Source organism: Periophthalmus magnuspinnatus, chromosome 7, assembly GCF_009829125.3.
Source record: "Periophthalmus magnuspinnatus isolate fPerMag1 chromosome 7, fPerMag1.2.pri, whole genome shotgun sequence".
NCBI classification, from domain to species: Eukaryota; Metazoa; Chordata; class Actinopteri; order Gobiiformes; family Gobiidae; genus Periophthalmus; species Periophthalmus magnuspinnatus.
In genome coordinates, this window is record NC_047132.1 from 15109341 (window position 1) to 15130926 (window position 21586).

The 21586-nt window shown below is 38.4% G+C and overlaps 1 protein-coding gene and 1 non-coding gene across 8 annotated transcripts in view; one reads left to right on the forward strand and one right to left on the reverse strand.

Moving 5' to 3' along the window:
- Window positions 1-1000: 1000 nt before the first annotated feature.
- The window catches only part of kazna (kazrin, periplakin interacting protein a), a 216403-nt gene continuing 195817 nt past the window's right edge, over window positions 1001-21586 (reverse strand). For 5 of the 7 annotated variants that reach the window (XM_055222893.1, XM_055222894.1, XM_055222892.1 and 2 more), the window contains 8 exons: window positions 19976-20099; window positions 9995-10203; window positions 9369-9487; window positions 8853-9084; window positions 7686-7787; window positions 5886-6052; window positions 4227-4365; window positions 1001-3101 (listed from right to left, as the gene is read on the reverse strand). In XM_055222893.1, coding sequence (XP_055078868.1) covers window positions 2952-3101; window positions 4227-4365; window positions 5886-6052; window positions 7686-7787; window positions 8853-9084; window positions 9369-9487; window positions 9995-10203; window positions 19976-20099 — 1242 coding nt within the window. In that variant the 3' untranslated portion in view covers window positions 1001-2951. Of the gene's footprint in view, window positions 3102-4226; window positions 4366-5885; window positions 6053-7685; window positions 7788-8852; window positions 9085-9368; window positions 9488-9994; window positions 10204-17914; window positions 20100-21586 lie in introns of those variants that run through there. The other 2 variants (XM_033969850.2, XM_033969853.2) reach the window with 1 other exon arrangement.
- trnar-ucu (transfer RNA arginine (anticodon UCU)) lies at window positions 13212-13303 on the forward strand. The gene is given in 2 exon segments: window positions 13212-13248; window positions 13268-13303. It is a non-coding gene; the product is annotated as a tRNA-Arg (tRNA).

The following is a 21586-nucleotide window of genomic DNA, read 5'->3' on the forward strand; positions in this document are numbered from 1 at the left end:
TACTTTTCAGTCCAGTACAAAAATCTAGTGGAGTAGAAAGTACAGATCTCAAGCTCAGATCTCAGCTCTCAAATGGTAAATAGTTACATTTTTATATAGTGGTTCCACCTTCAAGGCACTCAAAGCACTTTACATGAAAGGACCACTCACCCATTTGCACACACATTCACTCAGACACTAGGAACAAGGTAGGTCTGGTATCTTGGCCAACGACACAACAACAGCATTCATCTGTGGAAGCTGGAATGACACTGCTAAACTGTGTGTCAGTGGAGCTGACTCGATCAACAGCGTGATTAGAACCACTAACCTTCTGATCAGTGGACAAACACTCTACAGATCTACAGTTGCCCCTCAAATGCTCTCAACTGTAGTGAAGTAAAAGTATCTACTTAAAAATGTACTCAAGTAAAGTACAGATACCCAAAATTACATTACTTTGCATTATGTTCTACCACTGCTGCTCTGTGCACTCAAAACAGATGGGCAAATTTCAATTCTATTCTAAAATTTAAAAAAAAGAAAAACATTATTTGATTATCTAATCTGACAAATGGTCCTCATATATTTCCTTATTTGGTAAAGGACACACGTTTATACTTAAAGTACGTCAGTGGGTAATTATTACCCTGTGTTGTGAATGAGTGGCACAGAGAGGCAGGTTAAGATTTACTGTGAGTAATTTGAGACTGGCTATCTCAAAAAATAAATAAACTGGAAACATGATTAACAGTTTCAGTTTATGACACCTTAACATTTCATCATGGCAATTGTGGTGATGATGTCATACTCCCAGATGGAGACAAGAGACAGATTTACCTATTAATTATACTCTAGGAGCAACCATGGGAAAACCTGATTTGTGTTATTCAAAAACAGTAAATAGACCATAGAGTATAAAGTATAAATCCTGTATTGTCGTCTACAAAAACACACGCACACAAAATAATTAACATGACATTTTGTTTTTATTTAGACAATACATTTTTTTTTTTTTTTTGATAATCATTGTAAATCTTTATCTTGCCACAACTTGCATCATCGGCAGCAGACATCATTATCCGAAACTGCACAGTATAAAAACGTCAGCAGAGGGCGCTACATTTGTTTAGACACAACAGTGTAAGTGTGCAAATAGACAATAATCGTATTAGTAATAAAACACATTTTGCTTTTTTCCAAGTAAAAATACATCAAAATTTTAAACAGTCATTCCATTACAACACTGAGTCACGGGCTCGACACACGGGAGCGACGAGTGACAGCGAGTTTAGGTTTAAAATCCAGTCTCCTTCAGATTTGACTGTGAAACTATAATATATGTACTTTAACATTATATATGAGCATTTTAATGTATTGTAATGATCTGGTATTTTGTGTTTAGCTCAGAGTTGACACCTTTTGTTTTTCTTGTAAACGTGTTGTTGTTAATGTAACTGCTTTTGTACGTGACACGGCGACAAGTTAACATGAAGTTCCTATTCGCCGTTTCTGGTCTGTTTTGGAGACTGGCTCTAGTGAGTAGAGACTGCTGTTGTTTTGCTCTGGTTTTGGCGGGATTATGGCCTACAGTAGCCCTTATGTTTAGAAAATAAACAACCAATATAAATTTGGCATGTTTCCTTACACCAGAACACTACAGTATATACACTTTCACATTATATATGAGCATTTTATTAGGGATAAAAAACTGCAAGTATGAAACGAAGTGGGCTTATGAGGTTTTTGCATGAAGAATTGACTGATTATTAGTGTTTACTCTGCCTTGTATCAGAAGAAAAAGCCCACCCTGGGTTAGAAAACAGCGACTTTCTTGATATATCTCACTTGTAGTTTAGTAGTATGGGGAAAATCTGACACAGTAAATAGTGAATAGCCATATTTTTATCTAGCGCTTTTCTACCTTCAATGCACTCAAAGCACTTTACATCAACTTTACACAGACACTGGGGCAAGGTGGGTTAAGTGTCTTGCCCAAGGACACAACGACGGCATTCATCTGTGGGAGCTGGAATCACACCGCCAACCTGTGGGTCAACGGATCTGACCGATCAACCAATTATGTCGAGAGTGGGATACAAACCACCAACCTTCAGATCAATGGACAACACTCCGACCAACTGAGCTACTGTCGCCCTTCTCATGTTAGCTCACTGTTCACTGATTGGCTGAAACGCAGGTACAATGACGTGTCTTTTTCAACTTTCAGGCTCGCATTGCAGGTCCACTTACATGAGCGCGATGTTTCCACGGGAACTACTTTCTCTTGTCGCTGCACTGAGAGAGACTGGTGATTTTCTCATTCTCATGTAAGTTCCACTCGAAATGAACGGAGAAGGAGCAACTTAGCCCCCGTGTGTCAAGCCCATTAGGCTTTTATCTTTTCTTTATTTCTTTATCATTAAACATGTAGTGTGTAGTTTTTTTTTTATGTTTGAGTGAGAAATTCTGTGATTTTAGTCCATCCCAATTGCATAAATTGGATGCAGAAAGCTTGCTGATTGGTCAGAACTTCCAGGGGGGGGCAGGGTTTGAACACTTGGAAACTCAGCACCAGGAGAAACAAGACTGAAATGGGCACAAAAGTTATATTTTTATTTTGGGAATTATAACAGTCAAAAAAGGTAATTTTGCATAATCGTGTCTTGTGTTGATTGTGTGATGTTTTTTATTTATTTATTTATTTCTATGAAAACTACACACTGCATCTTTAAGGGATCTGTATACATTATTTTCTTAAGTATAACAGTCTTGGTTCAAACTATTTTTTTGTGTCATTATAAAGCACTATGTACAGAAAGACATTATAAAAATATTCATCTTAGTCAAGTCCTTCAAGCTCAATTCAGTCTGAAAAATACCTTAAACTTTCTGATAAAAGTGCAGTTCGTTCAGTAGAGGCTTGCGTTACAAAAATAATCTTCCCCATATTTTGTTGCTCATCCCAGTGCTCAAACGTTGGTGACCTCGATGCTGGTGTAGCCTCGGATTGGGCTACTGTCGGTGGTGGGCGGAGCCTGGTCTCGCGGGAGGGACCCAAAGCTGCCATGACAACTCAAGTCCCGCCCATTGCGAGCTTTAGGGCTGAATCCCGATGGAGGCTGCAACAGAGAGAAAGTATTACATTAGTTTACAAGCTAGACTTTAAAGCTACGCTATTTTCTGATCTGTTATAATGCTGTTTCCTCATCAAAAACAACTCAAAAACTGCATATTTAGGCTGAGTTCTTCCCTCAAATGGAAAACACTCTGTTCCACCTTGTGATGTCTGTATTTTTAAACCCCATACACCTTCACTGGAATGATTTGGATAATTTTAGACCTGGAATTACCAATCTCTACGGAACTAAAGGTAAAAGGAGCTGATAACTTGAAAACTACCACTTCATGACATCTCAAGGTGGAACAGAGCATTTTGAGCTTTGGTAGACAGACTAATAATAAAAGGTTACTTAAACATGAAACAAAACATAACTCCAGGTCTGTTTTTGAGGAGGTAGAAACATTATAACTTAAAGCTCACAACATTTTGAGCAATATAGAACCTTTAAACTTTTATGAAGATGTGTTTCCTGCTGTCGCCTGCTAAGGGTGACACTTAATCCAAGCGTGCTATTACACATTTGGGCCACCAGGCAGAGCACTTCTTCTCTGGACTCTGGCCCCGTGCACCTCCTGGCCTTTATGTTGGTCCTCAGGTACGGTGGTTATCTTTGTTGTCCCTTGTTAGATTACCAGACCGGCTTTATCTGACTGACCTTGTTGTGTTAGCTCTGTGGTATGGCCGCTGCCCCGTGGGATGGATTTGCTCGGACTGTCTGATTCTGCAACAGCTCTTTTTCTGTGCAGGTGTGTGGGTCTGCCCAAAAAGACCCTCTGCAGTGTGCCTGGCCTGCTTTCATGTGGCAAATGGCCTTGACTTTATGTTGTGGGTTGTATCAGGTTAGAGTGAACGATATCTTACTATACAAATAAACTATGTATATTATTCCTTGCCTCAGTTTATCATAGACAAACGCATGTGCTTTCATGTCAATTCAAATCTTGGAGTGGTGTTTATGATGTTTGTCAGTCTGTTTTAATCAGCTAACATTAACATAGACCTGCCACGCATAGATTATTTGAACAAATACAACTTAAATTTGAACATGAAAATGAAAATGAAAGAACATTACACTCAGCGCAGATATAACGTCTACAGTGTAAACTTTTAGTGCAGTGTTTACCTTGACGGCCCTCCTCCTGAGTGACCCCTCGTCCTGGTCGTGTCTGCCCGAGCTGTGCTGTCTCTGCAGGGAGCTTTGTCTGAGAGGGGTGGGAGGGGTCCCCAGGCTCAAACGTTCAAAATCCAGCTTTGCTTCAGCCCTAAAACACACATTTCAGAAAATTATAATAACAAACTTCAAACTATTTATTTTGGGACACGGTCAAAAGGCATATTTCTACTACTACTACTTTTTACTCATACTGATATTCAAGCACATATGGAACAGAATACATGGTTCTTATATAAATACTTGTGTGACTTTTAAAAGAGTACTATCTGTGTAGACTAACTTTTCAGATGGAGGATTCATCATATAAAGATTATTATAGGGAAGGCCCCACTTTTCCAGAACTGAAGTAAATGCAATACATTTAAGTTTAATACTATAGTAATACATTTAAACATTTTAGACAAAGCATTAACATCTCCACGGAGTAAAAGAAAAATATAAAATCTGTCACCTGGACAAAAAGTTTCAGAGTAAAAATGTTTCACTGCTCATCCAAGCCGCTTCTTCAGTTCTGGTCAAATTGCTGGTGGACACTGCCTTAAATCTACGTTTCTGAAGAGAGGAGCGAACTACACTGAAACTGGAAACAGCTCTTGTTTACAGTTTCTGTTTTTAGACTACGTTTATTGAGCTGCACTAAGTGTGAAGTGTGCCTGAGTCAACCTTCGCATACCCATTCACACCTCTCACACCTATTAGCATCCTGGATAATGCTATTGTTTTCTTTGTTTTGATTTGGGTCTGAGATGGACTTATAGACAGGAGACAGATGATGCCTACAGCCCCCATTTCTGTTCAAAGAAGGATTGTCATTCCTAACAAATATTGCTCCTTTAACTCTCCTTTCAAACCAAACTTCTTTTTTTTTGGCTAAGATCTGTACCTCACTATCTTCAAGGGAGTGGTTAGTGACTTTGAGATGGAGATGAACAGCAGATTGGGGTCCTGAGCTGCTCTCGTGACGGAGTTGGTACATTCTCTGAGTAGACCACATTACTACTGTTTGTGGCTTGGGGTTTTGTCCTTTGGGTGAACCAGTTTCTGTCTTAAAGTGTTTGCAGATTTGAAATATAAAGAATTTCATACTGTCTGAAAATTCTCTGAACACACCCGCAGTGTAAGGAAGGGTTACATCTTTCCCTCTAGGTTCAGATTCTCTGTTGTTCTGTTTTTTAGCTGTCTTAGATCTATTGAAGGCTCATTTTGGAAAACCACAAGTCGAGCAACGACTCTGAGTTTGTGCTGCAGTGGATGGTGTGAATCAAACAGCAGGTATTGGTCGGTGTGTTTGGGCTTCCTGAAGACTTCTACCTGGAGGCACTGGTCCTCTCTTATAGTTACTGCAAACATATATCTCCATGGAGACAAGATAGTAGCGACTGTCCAGCAAAAACGTGACATGGTACACCTTTAAGTTAGAGAGTTAAAAGTGATAGTGCTTACCTCATTATTGAACAAAAATGTATAGTAGTAGCAGTATACACTAAAATAACTGGTACGAATGCATAAAGTAGTAGGAGAGGTAAATGCAGTATTCAGTAGATAACAGTAGTAGCCCCAGTCATAGTAGTCTTAGCTAGACATTGAAATAAATCCTTCTGGGTTTACCTGGCTGGTCCGATGAGGTTCTTAAGCTCCTCCACCAGATGGCGCCGGACCATGTGCTTGTTGCCGGGGATACCCAAAGCTGTTGCCATGGTTTCAGTGTTGAACGTGGGGTCGAGCACCATCACAGCTCCATGCACTCCACTGTTCAAGAGGTTCTCCGCAAACTCCTACAGAGCAAAGAGGAGCGTGTAAAAAACTAAAGGGGCTTTGGGTTGGACAAACTCAAGGAATGTCTAACATGATAAGTAGTAGTTAGTAGCAATAGGTGGAAGTAGTAGTTTCATATGTACATAGCAGCGTGTAGCGTGTAGAAGGCCCATTATTGCTTTTGGTCAGAGGTTAGTGAAGTAACCAAACTCAGCCTTACTTCAAGTTCAAAAAAATATTACTCAAGTGCATAATATTTGTAGAAGTATGAAGTAGTAGTCAAAGATAGTAGTCAAAGAAATTACTACTCAAGTAAGAGTAACTTAAAGAGTAAGAGTAGAGTTTTGAAGTGAATGTAAGTGCAAGAACAAAACATAAAATAATGCAGAAAATCATCTATTTTCAAATTTTCATATTGTAACATAAACAACATTTTGGCTCTTGGAGACTTACTCCCAGTGGGAAGAGAAACCAAACTAAAATATAAGTAAGGCTAAAGTATAGTGTCTAAAAACTCTAAAAACTGCTACTGAGATGTATGATTTTATTTAAAAAAAAGTAACTCAAGTACATGTAACTGAATACTACCCACCACTACTCAGCATCCAACCATTTCCACACAATATTTATCGGTAACTACTGTTCCCTCATAGCAGTGTATTGATAGTACAGTATTGTGGATACTAGGTGTACACTGGAGTCACGCCCTGACAGTTTTCTTAGCTAAGCCCTGAGACCATAATATTGACAGGACAACTTGTCACATGTTTGTCTGGAGGATTTGTGAACCCGAGCAGCGGCTTAACTAACAACATTGGGAGCTTTAGATCTCTGTGGGCGGTCAATGAGATATACGAAGGGTTAACAACTGTGGCCGAGAGTCTGGGAATGCAACAATATGATTTGCATCTTAAAGGTACGGTAAGTAGCAGCCGTATAACCAATTTCACCAACATGACGTATCTGTCTCTAGATACGAGGTTCAAAATAAGCCAGCTGTGTACTGTCTGCATCTAATTATAAAGCCTTTTACTGTCCGATAATCAGGAAGTGTGCGGTTAGCATGTTAGTAGTATTTAGCTTTGCTAAATTGGTAGAGTTCTTTGTCCATCTTCAAGGCACTCAAAGCAATTTACATCAAGGAACCACTCACCCACCCACACATTTATACGCAAACTGGGGGTGAGGTGCGTTAAGTGTCTTGCCCAAGGACACAACAACAGCATTCATTTGTCACCCTTTACTTTTATGGCAAAACTCCTGGTCTCAGAGTTGTGAAATAAACACTTATAAACTCATTGCGAAGAATAATTAGGATGGACAGAATGCGTTAAGTAAGTGAGAAATATAAACTTTGGACCACGGTTTAAAGCAAACCTGTTTTGTTTTTTTAAAACAGTAAAAATCAGATACAGTACCCTTAATAATTTTCAGTTTATTTTGTGGTTAGCAGTAAATATTGTGTGTGTGATCATGTGACCAGAAGTGGGGGATATGGTATATGTCAGTAATAAGAGAAAGAGCCCCAGTGAAAATATACAACTCTTTTTCTATTACTAGTTTTCACGTGTTATGGTATGTATGGTTATGAACATGCGTTTTACCCATATAAACTATATTTCTGTGATGTGGTGTATCCAGCTACAGTTTTACCTTGAGGTCGATGTCCTTGATCCACCTGATGACCCGATGAGACGTCCACACTAAAGGGTCTGTGTTCTGGTGCTCACACTGCAGACGACGAGTCTGCAGAGCCTATACCAGGAATGCACAATTAAAACAAGGATTAAGAGCTTAAACTGTAAGAGAATCAAGAGTGTTTTGGTGTTTTTTGGAGTCAGTTACACATAACCAGTGTTGGGAAGTAACTAAATTCAGGGGTGCCCAAAGGTGCTAAGAGGTATCTATTTTTATCAAATATTGACTGAAAAGAGTGTCAGACTGAAAGAGAGCCAATAGTAGTCTATCTCCCTAAAAAGCAAAATAAGCACAATAATAAGCACACAAACTGAAGACAATTTTACCCTTAATCTTCTCTGCAGATTGACTTTTTACAAGAAAAACATGGCCCTCAGCTTGGTAACACGTATTATATTTGGTCCACCAAGAGAAAAAAGCTTGGGCACCTCTGAAATGCATGTACCAAAAATATATATATTAACTCTTTTATTTGATGGTACTCAGAGTATAATAACAGTCATAAAATCTAAAGAATATATTGCAGTACTTGACCATGGAAGTTAGGCTTCAAACTGCACAGTATAAATGAGAAAAATAGAAAAGACTGTCGGTCCGTGTGTGTTTTTGTCCTATGTTTAGTGATAAATAAATGCTGAACAGGTGCACCGTACTTGTTTGAAAGTTGTTTTGATGTTTTGTCACTTTTTTACAGTATAAATTCATTTAAATGCATCTCAATGTAAAGTAGTAGTAGTTTAAGTATTCACAGTAGAGGTATGTAGATGGCGTCACAAACCTACACTGTATTTATTTATTTATTTATTTGTCAATGGCAAGTAATGACATATTCTTTTCTAAAAGCACAAAACACAGCTGATACAGTTTATTAACAAGTACAAAAGTCTACAACTCTGCTGAATATTGTTTTTGTGCCTGAAAATCAAGTAAGTAGTAGAAAACCAGTGTATCTCCCACTACCATTAGCCAATAATCTAGCTAAGCTTTGCACAGTAAAAGCAACAATGGAGAAACTCTATAAAGTACTCTGATTGAACAATTTATCGTCTTCAAAACTCTGCAACAAAACCTATTTTTTCAGTATTCTTCCCAACACTCCACACCCTCACCCCCAGGTCTTACCTCCTTGTGGAAGTTAAGCAGATGCAGCAGTTCGATCCCCAGCAGGACGCTGACCTGGTGGCTCTTCTTGGTGATGTGCAGGTGTCGCTCCAGGTCGTGTCGGGTCAGGGAGTTAAGCACGCGCCCATCTACCAGGTGGGTGTGGAAGGCCTGGGAGTACTGCGGCAGCCCTATGTCACTCAGCCACGCCTTAGCCACCCAGTGATGGTCCATGTCTGCTGCTTTGGACAGGCTGAGCACGGAGCAGGGGCAGTCAGCAATGTAGAAGGTATGTCATGCTAGTGATTACTAATTCTTAATTCTACTTCCCCATCGTTGAAACCCATAAAGGTTCTCATATCTTAAGTTACTATTACTGTGGGTATTGCTACTACTACAGACACTTTACACCTAAAGTGACTGCTGGTCCAGGATTAAACCCAGGGACATTGTAATAACAAATAGAACAAAAATAATAGGGCTCCAGAGCTACATGTATTATATATCATTTCGACCCAGGCCTCCACACGTGCTCACCCTTTGCCACTCTCGGCGTCCCTGTAGTCTTCGATGGCAAGGCGGAGTTTCCTGCGGTGCATCAGACTGGTGACACCTAAGCCCACCTCCAGGTCTTCATCTGTCAGACCCAGCAGCACCTGCAATATGGAAAACAAGGGGATAAAATGGATTATTAGCACATTAGCATTAGCTCACTGACACAGGGCAGATAGGTGAAGTGTTTTGCCCCAAAACACAATAATGATGGAAGTAACAGTGCTTATGCTTAACTTAAATTGTGGGTTTCTAGATATTCATTTACTCATATATCACTTCATTTTAGTGGTGATTTCTGTAGCTTCTGTTGTTAGACCGTGGCTGCCAAACTGTGTCTACAACTCTTCTGACCACCACATAATATTAGTACATGGGCAAAGTGGGTGAAGTGTCACTAAACACAAGCCTTTTCCTCAAATTGGTTCATCATGAGATTTTATTTTGTCTAATTTGAAACAACTCTATAAATGGCTGTAGACTTGATTAGACATGACTTAATCTTGATGTGCACAGCCCTGTGTCTTGCCCAAGGACACAACGACATGTGTGAAATGACCCTCCGACTTCTGATTTCGTCTTAAATTCTACCCCCACTACCATAATCTTACCTTTCCGCTTTTGATGTTGTCGGAGCAGGAGCGTATGTACATGGGCATGGCCATGACCACCTCCAGCCAGGCCTGCACTGTCCCGGCTCTCCACTGGGACATGGGCGTGGTGCGGGCCAGCTCCACCTGCTGCAGGCGGTCCAGCTGCTCCTCTGAGCCGTCCGACAGGCTCAGGGAGTGCCGCGTCGGGCTGGAGGGGCTGTCCGAGTCTGGGGCACAGGGGAGAGGAGAGGCGGATGAGCAGGTACAGGACACAGTTACTGACATTTTATTTATTTATTTGATCTATCTATTTATCTATTTATTTATCTGTTTATTTATTTATTTTTATACCATAAAAGATCCTGACAAGCAGTTCATTTGCAATTTATTTACAATGGATATATATTTAACATTGCTCTTTTAAATGAACGTAAGATTTCATAAACATGACCTACCTATGTTCCCACATAAGAAATAAACATGTTCAAAGTGTGGTTTTTACTAATAACAGTTGTATTGCTGATTTATTCTTTGATTACCAAAACATTGGACATGATGGTCAATTTGTTTATGTAAAAAGTTGGTGTTTTGGTTCTCCAGACAATTATCCAATCAGAAAGCATCCCCCCCTCTCTCATTTAGGTCGCCAGTTTAAAAACTCCAGTGGGTTTAAACCTAAAAGGACTCTCTCTGATCTGAATCCTCATTACCTACCTATGCGTCATATACAGGTTAAAGGGGGTATTTTACTTCTATGGGGCATTAACTTCTAATACATAACATATTTCAATCACCGTGCTACCTTTGATTGTTTTAATGCTATATTCGCCAAACGTATTAACATGTTTTACACGCTTCCCCTTCATTTTTGAGTCTATCACTCCTCCTTCACAGTAGACTTGTGGGCTGAGCATTGCACAGAATCTTAGAGCTAACCATGAGGAGGGTTTGAATAGGGCCTGGAGAGATTGTTAAAATACTCAAACATGTATGGATGACATCTAAAACCTCTTCAAGCATGTTTTTAATGAGGGAATGTTATAACATGGTCACATTTTTTGCATAATACCCCCTCTTTAAGGAGCTGGTTGTGATTGTAATACCTTTTTTAAAAAATAGTAAGAGTATTTTTAAGGTTATATGAGCCTTGTAGCCACTGAATATTAATTTTTTTTAAATTGCATTGCACTGTGAACAAAATGTACGATAATTAAATCCTGAACCATCAAAATACTCAACATATACCTTCTGAGTTATTCTGAATGCAGATTAAATATTCCAAGTGTATCCCAAAAGTACCAGAAATATCACGATACTTATTAGAATAATCCACACTGTAACAGCCCATAGCTTCTTTGAAAACAAGAAATATACTACAACACATCCATTGTACTGAGCTGTTAATTGAAGTTGTAGCTTTTCTCCAGCAGAGGGCACTGCAGTACAAGCAGAGCACCTCTCATGTCTGTGTATCAGGCTGTGCATTTGTTTGACCTGTCAGAGGCACTGTTTCAGCTCTGTGCTCTCAAAGAAGTAAAGGAGTAAAATACTACTACTACTATTACTACTACTACTACTGCTACTGCCACTGCCACTGCCACCACTACTACTACTACTACTACAACTTCTGCTGTCCCCACTTCCATTCTATTACAACTACAACTTTTACTGCTGTGTCTACTATTACCAAACATTTTCCCTGTGGCTTATTTGTTGTATTCAGTCTAAATGTTGAAAACCAGTAGAATCATTTCAGCATTTAACTACTACCACTACTGAAGCTACTACTGTTATGGATATGATGACTATTACTACTACTAGGCTGTTATAGCTGCTGAAGTAACTTCAGTCGTGAATATTACTAACACTACAAAGCTACTAAAGTTATGAGAACGTCAATGACTACTACTACTACTTCTAATACTACTATTACTACTGCTGCAGCTGTGAAAATTCTACAGTTGAGAATATTACTGCTACAAGGCCTACTACTGCTAAGATGCTACTACTGTTGTGAGTATGACAAAGAGTATGGCTATTACTACTACCACTACTGCTGCTGAAACTACTACAGTTGTGACTACTACTACTGTTATTACTACTGCTGATACTGCTACTACTGCTATTACTGCTGCTGTCCCCACTTCCATTCTATTGTAACTACTGCAGCTACAACCACTGCTACCATCGTGTCTACTGCTACAAGAAATGTTCCATTTTGTTATTCAGTCTAAATGTTGAAAACAAATGTCTTGTGTCTTTTTCAGTAAACATTTTGAAATGCAGTATTATCCTTTCACTGTCAAGGGCATATTGTGGATGAAAGTCATGTCTTACTTTTGATACAGCAACTTGAAGAAGCGCTCGGTCATTCAGACGCGTCCAAGCAAACTCAAGACCCTCTGTATCGATTCACTTCCTGGGTCACTGTGCTCGGTTTTGATGGAGGTCACACAGGGGTCAGGGTTAGAGGTCAGGGGTCAAATCCAAGCCAAACATTATCGACACCGTGTGCTGACATGTGAGTTTGGGTCCAACGATGTCCAACATGGCGCCCGGTCCTTGTATTGATTTAAATGTGCCGAGAAAGCTGTGTCTGAATCCACTCCCTAACTTAAAATGTTACTGTTACAAATCAGATGCAAAGTACAATTTTGAGGTCTCTGTACTTTACTAAAGTACATTTTACAGTGAGCACTTTTTACTTCTGAGAGCAGGCATCAAGTACTTTCATTTTTGAACAGGACTGAAAAGTAAAAGTATTTTTTATAATTGAGATAATTGAGACCTGCAGAAAAGGCTGAGGGGTTTATTTTTGACATGTTCATAATTTGAGCAAACTACAATATACAAGTAAGAACAACTAGAAAAAACGATCAGTCAAAATCACTAAATGTTAAGTCTCATAAGATGTCAAAATCTACGTGAAATACTTTTACTTTTTACTCTTTAAGTCAATTTTAAATCCTTTTACTTAAGTAGATTTTTCATGTGGTACTTGAGCACTGTTTTGCTCCGGTATGTGTACTTTTAATTAAGTAACAGAAGTGAGTACTTGTTCTTCCACTACAAAAGAGCAAAGCGACTCACGTACGTTAACAGCTTGTTTTCCAGAACCAGTACTTTTTAGAAAATTATACTTTTCTTTGGCTTTATTAAAATATTGTTATCAATTTCTTCTGTTATTGGTGGTTGACAGTTTTCCCTATTAATAATGTTGTAGTTTGTCATGAAGGGCTCTGTGGCGCAATGGAGAGCGCGTTGGACTTCTAGGCTTCCAAATGCAAGGACATTCAAAGGTTGTGGGTTCGAGTCCCACCAGAGTCGCTATTTATCTTATGTTCAAAAATCTACATTTTAACTACTAGCTATACACAAATGAAACTAAATACATACTACTCAAAGTATATTTTTGAAGAGCAAACATATTCTACTGTATTTTTTTATGGATTCAGACACAGCATTTTAGAGTAAACCATAAAGCAAGTCAGGAGGCCATGTTGGCTGCTTTGGGACCCCCTGGTGCAGATGGAGGTTCAGGCCAGGGGAAGAACACATGTTAAAATGGAAGCCCTTCAGGCGAGAGTTAGGGTTAAAGCCAGATACACAACAGATAACACACAACACACAGGGGTAAGAGAGGACAGCCACGGGTAGACCTTGTCCACTTTTATTTTTAAAATACTCTTCTCTCTCTTTTGAGTTTCCATGCCTTTAAAAGTTCCTAAAACATCTGAACACCTCATAGTACAAGTATGAGGTCTTTAAATAAAGTCTTTCATTGTAATAATATTAATAATTATGTTGCATTTACAAAAAAATATATGTGGAAAGTAAAGAAAATATCACCTTGGCTTATAACATAACATGACACAGTATTTGATATGTCAGCAGGAGGCGTAAGGCTGGTTCAATAACAGAATACACTGCCTACATTTTCTTACAGTGATATTTTGAAATAAAGTTCCTATACATACAGTGTACAATATGTGCCCAAGAGGTGTTTAAAGGAGCCATATCATAAGAGTTATGTCAGAGGATAATACATGTATTTTATATAATATATTTTATATATATATATAGCCAGTATCATTGTGCTAATATTTTGAGGTGAAACCTAGTTGTGAGAAAGACCTTAAAAGAAAAAAAACAAAACAAAAGAAAAGAAAAATACAAACAGAAAAAAAGTTACTAAAACATATACCGCCATGGACGAATTCAGTGTCATACTTTCAAATAGATGATGCCAATACTGGAAAATATTGCAATTTATAAATAGAAAAAGTGGATAAAAAATGGATACACTTTCTTAAAGGGTCTTACTACGCTATTCTCTGATCTATGTTCTAATGTTGTTTAATCATCACAAACAGACCTGGAGTTGTGTTTTGTTTCATTCACACACACAAACCCTGCATAATTAGGTTAAGTCAAACTGAAAACACTCTGTTCCACCTTGTGATGTCATTGAGTAGTGATAGAGGAAGTGCTCAGCTGTGTTTTTAAACTCCATACAGCTTCATTAGAATCATATGGATAATTTTAGCCCTGGAATTGCCAATCTCTACTGAACTAAAGGTAAAAGGAGCTGTTAACTTGAAAACTTCCACTTCATGACATCACAAGGTGGAACAGAACATTTTGAGCTTTGGAGATGTAACAGACTAATAATAAAGAGTTACTTAAACATGTGTGAATGGAACAAAACACAACTCAAGGTCTGTTTTTGATGAGCTAACAGCTTTATAACATGACTTAAATCTCACAAGAGTCAGTTTTGCGAAATATAGGACCTTTAAAATTATTCGAATGTTTTGATCAGTTCAAACGTTTAATTTCTACACTGCGTTTATATGTTTTAGCTTCCTGTTACATGGTGCCATTTTGAGGACGGTTGGCCATTTAAAAGGTACATTTTGGCTTGAATTGTTAATTGCCATTTTCATCATTCTGAAAGCCATTGATTGTTTGGAATTAGGTATGGTCAAAATCCAAAAACATAGTATTGTTACTGGGACTGAAAAAAGGCTAAAAAAGGTAATAAACCAGAACTTAAAAAAAATAAATAAATAAATAAAAATGAAAAAAACATGGATAAACCCAAAGAGGAGTTTACATTTTACCATATATTTAACAGATGACCTATATTTTTTGTGCAACAATTTTAACTTGCCATAACTCTCATTCTATAGCTCCATCTCCACAAACCAAAACTATTAAACTCTTACTTGGATAAAAAAATTATAAAAAATATCTAATCTGATCTTTCTTTTAAATACCGTGTTAATTTGCAATCATTTTTCTCCTGTGTGCAACAACAGACTCCCTCACCCTCTCCGTCTGAAACATGAAATCATCCAAATAATCCATTCTTGTCTTTTGCTTGAAGCTAACGTTATTAACCTTTGGCACGGAAGTTAATTGCCTTTTCTTTTCTCTGGTCTGGACGGGTGTTTGATTTTAGCCGGGGTCGAAAGGTCACTCCAAAAGGTTTGCATTCACTCACATTTTGATTAGCCGCTTGAGCTTGACTTGTAACCTTTCACTGTTGGCACTTGTTATAATAAAAGTACAAAATCTGATGTGCGCCCTCTGCTGTAGATGACAAAATGACACAGTTAAAGTGGTTGTATTTATAAAGAATGAAAGTGATTCGCTAACTTCATGTGCAAGCAAGCAAGCATAGCATAGCGAGCATAGGCTTTCCATAGCTCAGGGCAAAATATGGGACCTGCCATCGCCTGATTTGGAAACTTACCCGATTTGGCACCATTTTTCAAACCGCACGTGCCCGGACACTTTGGCGGAAGTGCTGAAGTCGCTATAGTAACCGTACTTCGGATGATCAAGTGTGTTTGCAGATTTACTCTTGGAAAATAAACTGTTTTACTGACAAATAGTTGCTCGAAGTCTGGGAAAATTATGTATTTACACTGTTAATAAACGAGCAGAGCTGAGTTAAGCTAACTTTGATAATTACGGTCAAACACAGTTGCTTGCTTCTATTTCTGACAGACATTTAAGCTCAGCAACAGGCTGTGTGCAGCTACTGCGGACAATTAGCAAGTTTAAAATGAGTTACTGTACATCAAAAAAGGTGCCAAATTGGACTGGGAGCCACATTGGACAATGACAGGGCCCCTGTGATAACAAAACACTAATATAAGCTCATACAAGTCGGTTAATATGTGTAGGCTAGGTAGTATGTAAACAACACGTCGCTTTATTTTGGATTCATGGTTTTAATAATGGTAGATTTTTGGGCTTATTGAATTACTGGCTGATCAAAATGAAATAAATGTGATATTTGTGTGTGTGTCAAGTGAAACTGGAGTGAAAATCATGAATGTGTGGGTGTGGTCTAAACTGATACAGGAAAATGTTCGCAAACCAATATTAAAAGACATAACCTACAGCATTTATTTGTTTTAGAGATAATCGTAATATATAGGTAAGATAAGCTTGGATAGGTTCTATTAAACATTTAATTACACTACTAGACCTATGGAATTTCAGTAAACCTCTGCAAAAAAAAATTGTCTTGCCTAACAACACAACACAGCAATTTATTTTGTTAACACACAATAAGTGCTATTTTGCATAAAAGCGTGTGCTGGTTTTCTTGACTATATGTGATATCACTGATCGATTGTTCGCTGTGTGGGAGAGTTGTGTGTCTAAAATAGAGCACACGTCCAGGAGAACAGCGGCTCACACGGGGGGGTCCGATCCGGAGGAGTCATGAATAAACATATGAGCGAGTAACTGGCCTCTCTTTGGACAGACAGCGCTGGGGTTCTCATGCATTTAAACTGAAGCTGTGGGACTGTGGAGAGGCTGTGGAGGTACTGGTGCACTGGCACAGGAACCACATACAGGTCGCACAACTGGTCATACTCAGACTAGTTTAGATTGCATAAAATTGCTACAGTTTCAGACTAAAAATCGGACACTAGCTCGGACTAAACAGCAGCACTTTCAAAGACCTTCCCTCAGCCAGTGTTTGTGCATTGTGCCATTCAAATGCAAAAGACTTCTACCAGATATCCTTGGCCTGTATACTTCACAATGAACTATGGTAACTCCTTTCACCTCTAAATAACAGTGTTTAGCGTTTTTGCTGTGTAATTGACTGGCAAGTGGCACTGACCTGCTCCAGTGATAAGTAACAATCTGTGAGAATGGATTTGAGTGTGTGACTGGTCAAGTAAAATGATTTACAAATGGAATAAGTCAAAGTGATATAACATTTTCTTTTAAGTGTAAGGAGTTTTTTTTGTTGTTGTATTATTTTAAATGTAACAAGATGGTTGTTGCTATAAGTAAAAAAATAAAAGTTTTGCACTATTGGTATATGGTAAAGTGAAGTCTACTTAAGTGATTGTGACACTGTATAATATATTAATTCTGTACTAATTTACTGTCAGGAGTGTTCAACAGTGTTAGTTATGAAAGACTTGCCTGGCACTACCATCCGAATATGTTAAAGTGCAGTAGTCCTTTATATGTAATATACCTGAAGCGACGGCACTGCCAGAAAACACACAATAGGCCCTTTGCATGGAGCCGCCTGGATAATTCCGGTTCTCTCAAAAAATTCGGAGCGGAACTTCCAGCTCCATTCATTGTGTGTTGGAAATTTGCCAAGTCGTGCTAAAATAAATCTATAATTCAATACCAGGCAGCAGACAGCAAGTTATAGACAATCACACAGCATGTCAACACCTTTACTACGACGTAAATACTTCACTGGGAAAAACTGTTGTGTTCAGAAAAGTAGGTATTTGTGCCTTGCATCAAAGGCTAACTGAGATTAAAATGAATGAATGATGTTAAAATAGCGCTACAATCTGATTTTTCCGCTGTCTGATACTTAAATACTGATTTATTCTAACAAAACTTTGCTAAACCCTCATAGAGAGCGAATAGTGTGGGAAGAGCGGCTCCATGCTTTTTGAGAGAACCAGAACTAGCCCGGCCGCTCTGTGAAAAAGGGGACATTGCACCTATATCTACAACCAGCACATACATACACACAGTGCACATGTACCACATACTCCAAAAGTGCCCAAAAGCCCACAGTATCAGTTTAAAGTACTGGGATCATGTACATGCAGGTCACACAGCGGCTTCTATCTCCAGAGCAGATAGAACCGGACGCTGGACGGACATTTGGCCTTGCATTGGACAGTGCATGCTCTGTGATTCAAAGTGGACCTCGCCTTGACTGCGCGGGTTCTGTGGCTATTGTGGTTGTTGTGGTGAATTCTGGAGCAGGATTGTGGTAGTCTGATGTTGCCCACAGGAAATTGTTTTAGTCATGGGGAAGGGATGGACCAAGCAAGACAATAAACAAGAGGGATTTTTTTTTTTTTTTTACGTTAAAGGAGACCAAAAATAACCGGTACACTGCAATAATGGAGTAGCTACATGAGAGAAATTTGCTTGAATTCATAATCATGGTTATAGTTCTTCAACACATGGGTCAAATTTTGGAAAGAAATAATTTAGATCTATAAAATGCATTTTATATAATTTAATGTATTACTTAAAAAAAGTCAAATCACTTGCAATATTTTTTCTTGATTCAATCAAGAAAATAAAGGTTAATTTACAAAAACAAATCACTCAATTTTGAAAAATCTCTTATTTTTTCTTCTAAATATATTTTCAATAAAATATCATATGGAGAGGATTGTAGCCTAGAAGAGGCAAAATCATATTTTTTGGACTCAAATAGACTTGGCTTTTGTATGTTGCTGCAGAGATAAAAAAAAAAAAAAAAGTATTATTATTTTTATTTTTATTTTTTTTGCAATTTTCTTTTTTCCCCCAAATTTATATTGTCTGTTATTTACTCACAACAAAGGCAGCAGTCATACCCAACTTGTGCCTACACTGAAAATTGAACATCACTTTTCTGCTTTTATTGTTCAAGTATATTTTGCTACATTTTTCAATAAATAAATAAAAAATAGCCCAAAGCAGTCAAATTCTGAATTCAGAAACATGTATCTCTTGTAGTTATTCCTTTTTGCAGTGATTGTGTTATGCATTCAGGACACAGGGAGACACATTTACAAGCACAATGTTATTTACAGGTTACAGCAGTCCTTCAAGTTTCAGTTTGAGACACAAAAATACGTTTTGGAGTTTGGAGGTCCGCACACAGCATGTTGAGAATCCTTGGTTTGCTGTGCAGTCGTGTCCGTGTTATTTACACTGTACATTTACTTACAGCAGCAGTCCGGTGGTTTAGAGGGGCCCCGACCAGAGCACACACATGCACACAGTGAGGCTGAGGGGATAGCAACAGTGTTTTAATAGGGTTTATGATATATCAGCAAAGTCTTAAAAAATGGATTTGAGGGACTATAATTGATTTTTTCTCCCAATTGGAAGAGAAAACAGACATTCAGAATTCATAATTAAAATTACATGCAGGTTACACTGCTAAAATATTAAACTAGATAATATAATCATGATAAAATAAAAATCCCTAACTCAATTTGAATACATTTGAAAATTGTGCTTACATAATTTAGCTTGAAATAAAAAGAAAATATGCCTTGTTTCCAGTCAAATAACTAGAACTAGTTATTATTCTGAATTAAAGTCACAATTATACTAAAAAAATACAATAAATTCTCCATTTAAACATTAATTTGAGTTTTTTTCATGTTTTTGTTAGCCAGTGGAAAACATTTCTATCTTATAAGTGCAATGTTCATACTTTACTTGCACATACGATAAATAATCTTACTAATAATCTTCTCCAAACCTGGAAAACAACGCCCTACACAACATGTAACAATGGATAAATACAAAACATCAAACTATCCCTTCAGTCTCACACTCACTCTCTCTCACACACTTCCACTCACAGTAGATTTCCCATAATGCCGGTGGGCTGTGGTATAGGCTCGCTTTGACATAATGTGCTTTAGTTTTACCAATCTGCGTCCTCTTCTATGTAATAATCGGTTGAAGTTGAAGTACCGTCGAACAGACCGGGATCCAGAGACTTGCGTTGCTTTCCTCGGGTGAAGACGCGAGACAGCGAACCCAAACCGATCTTTTCTTTTTTCTTCTTACGCTTCGCCTCCTCCAAATCTTCGAGGGACTATACAAGACAATAGGACAGGAGTGAGAGGGGAGACAGAGGAAAAGGAACTGAGAGACAAGTTAGTGCAGAGGAAAAGAGAAGGGAAAACAGCATTTGGGAACTTTTTGTAGAGATAGTGGAAAAAGGCTCTTTATTTTTGTTTAAACCGCCATGTGTTTGAGCAGAATGTGTCTTGCCCAATACGGATGAGGTCAGAATATGTTTGTTGCGTGCTGTCTGCATCTAATTATAAAGTACTTTATTGTCTGCTAGTCAGGAAGTGTCCGTTAGCATGGTAATTGTTGTTAACGTTACGGTCTGTGCTGATCTCTGTGAATAATTACGACGCTCGGAATGCATAGAGTAAGTGAGGAATAACTTTGGACCACTGCAAACTGTTTAAAATGAACTAATTCTGACAATAAAATTCAAGTACAGTGCCATCCAAAAATAATCTTTGCTGTGAGTAGAGTCCCAAGTTTTAAATCCTGTCATTCCATTCTGCCATTGTGTACTTGGGCAAGATATTAAACCCTACTTGTCTGTGGGAATCTAACACTGTTCTTGTTTGATCGGTGGTAGCTGGAGGGGGAAAAATCTTATTTAAACAGATTTTGTTGATGTCTTCTTCCTTTATACAGTTGCACGACAGCACGATCTGGAGTTCGACTTCTTCAGGACTGTATCTCAGGTATGACAAAGTTGATATGCCCCCTCATCCCAATTAATCGTCTGGTGAGCATCTGAGTCATTAAGTATCAAGCAAAGCACCAAGTTTCCAACCAGGAAAAATCACTTTATGGACTTGGACAACGCTAAGTTCATAAGCACAGAGATAAAAACAGTACTAATGTTGGATCAGGGAGGCCATTCAGATCCAGAAATGTTCCCACCAGACTGTGAATGGAGATAGAGGGGCGTACTAACTTTCTCACACCTGAAATAAAGTTAAGTTAGACAGCAGATGGCGCTGTTTATCAGCTGCTCCAAGTAAAAAGCGCCAAAATCTGTTTAAATTAGCTGACCAGACATGTCACAGCGGCCGAAACATCTCAAGGTATCCATAAGAATTTGTAGACACCTTAGTCACTCTATGGACTGAATAGAAGAGTTAATGAAAGATTATATATAAATAAATAAAAAAAATCGCTATTTCAGTGCAAATTAGGAAACTTTGCAGCTTTATGGTCAAAATGTATAAAAATGGTGTGTCCTGACTTTGGTGGTCACTGTTTATTTCAGGTAATTGGTGACATCAAGTGCCTCTGCCCTGATCACAGCCAGATGTTTGCGAGTCCAAACACCAAGCTGCAGGGGCGGAGTTTAAAGTGTGGATCCTGTTGGACCAATTACACTGTTCCTCTTATGTCCAGACCTACTCTCCCCCTCACTCTTTTCTGCCCAGTTCAGCAGCTCTATTTGATATGTGATTTTGGGAGGAGTTTAGGTATTCAGTCCCTCTTTTATTATTATCTCTCAATAGTGGCTAAAGCCTTAGCCCGCTG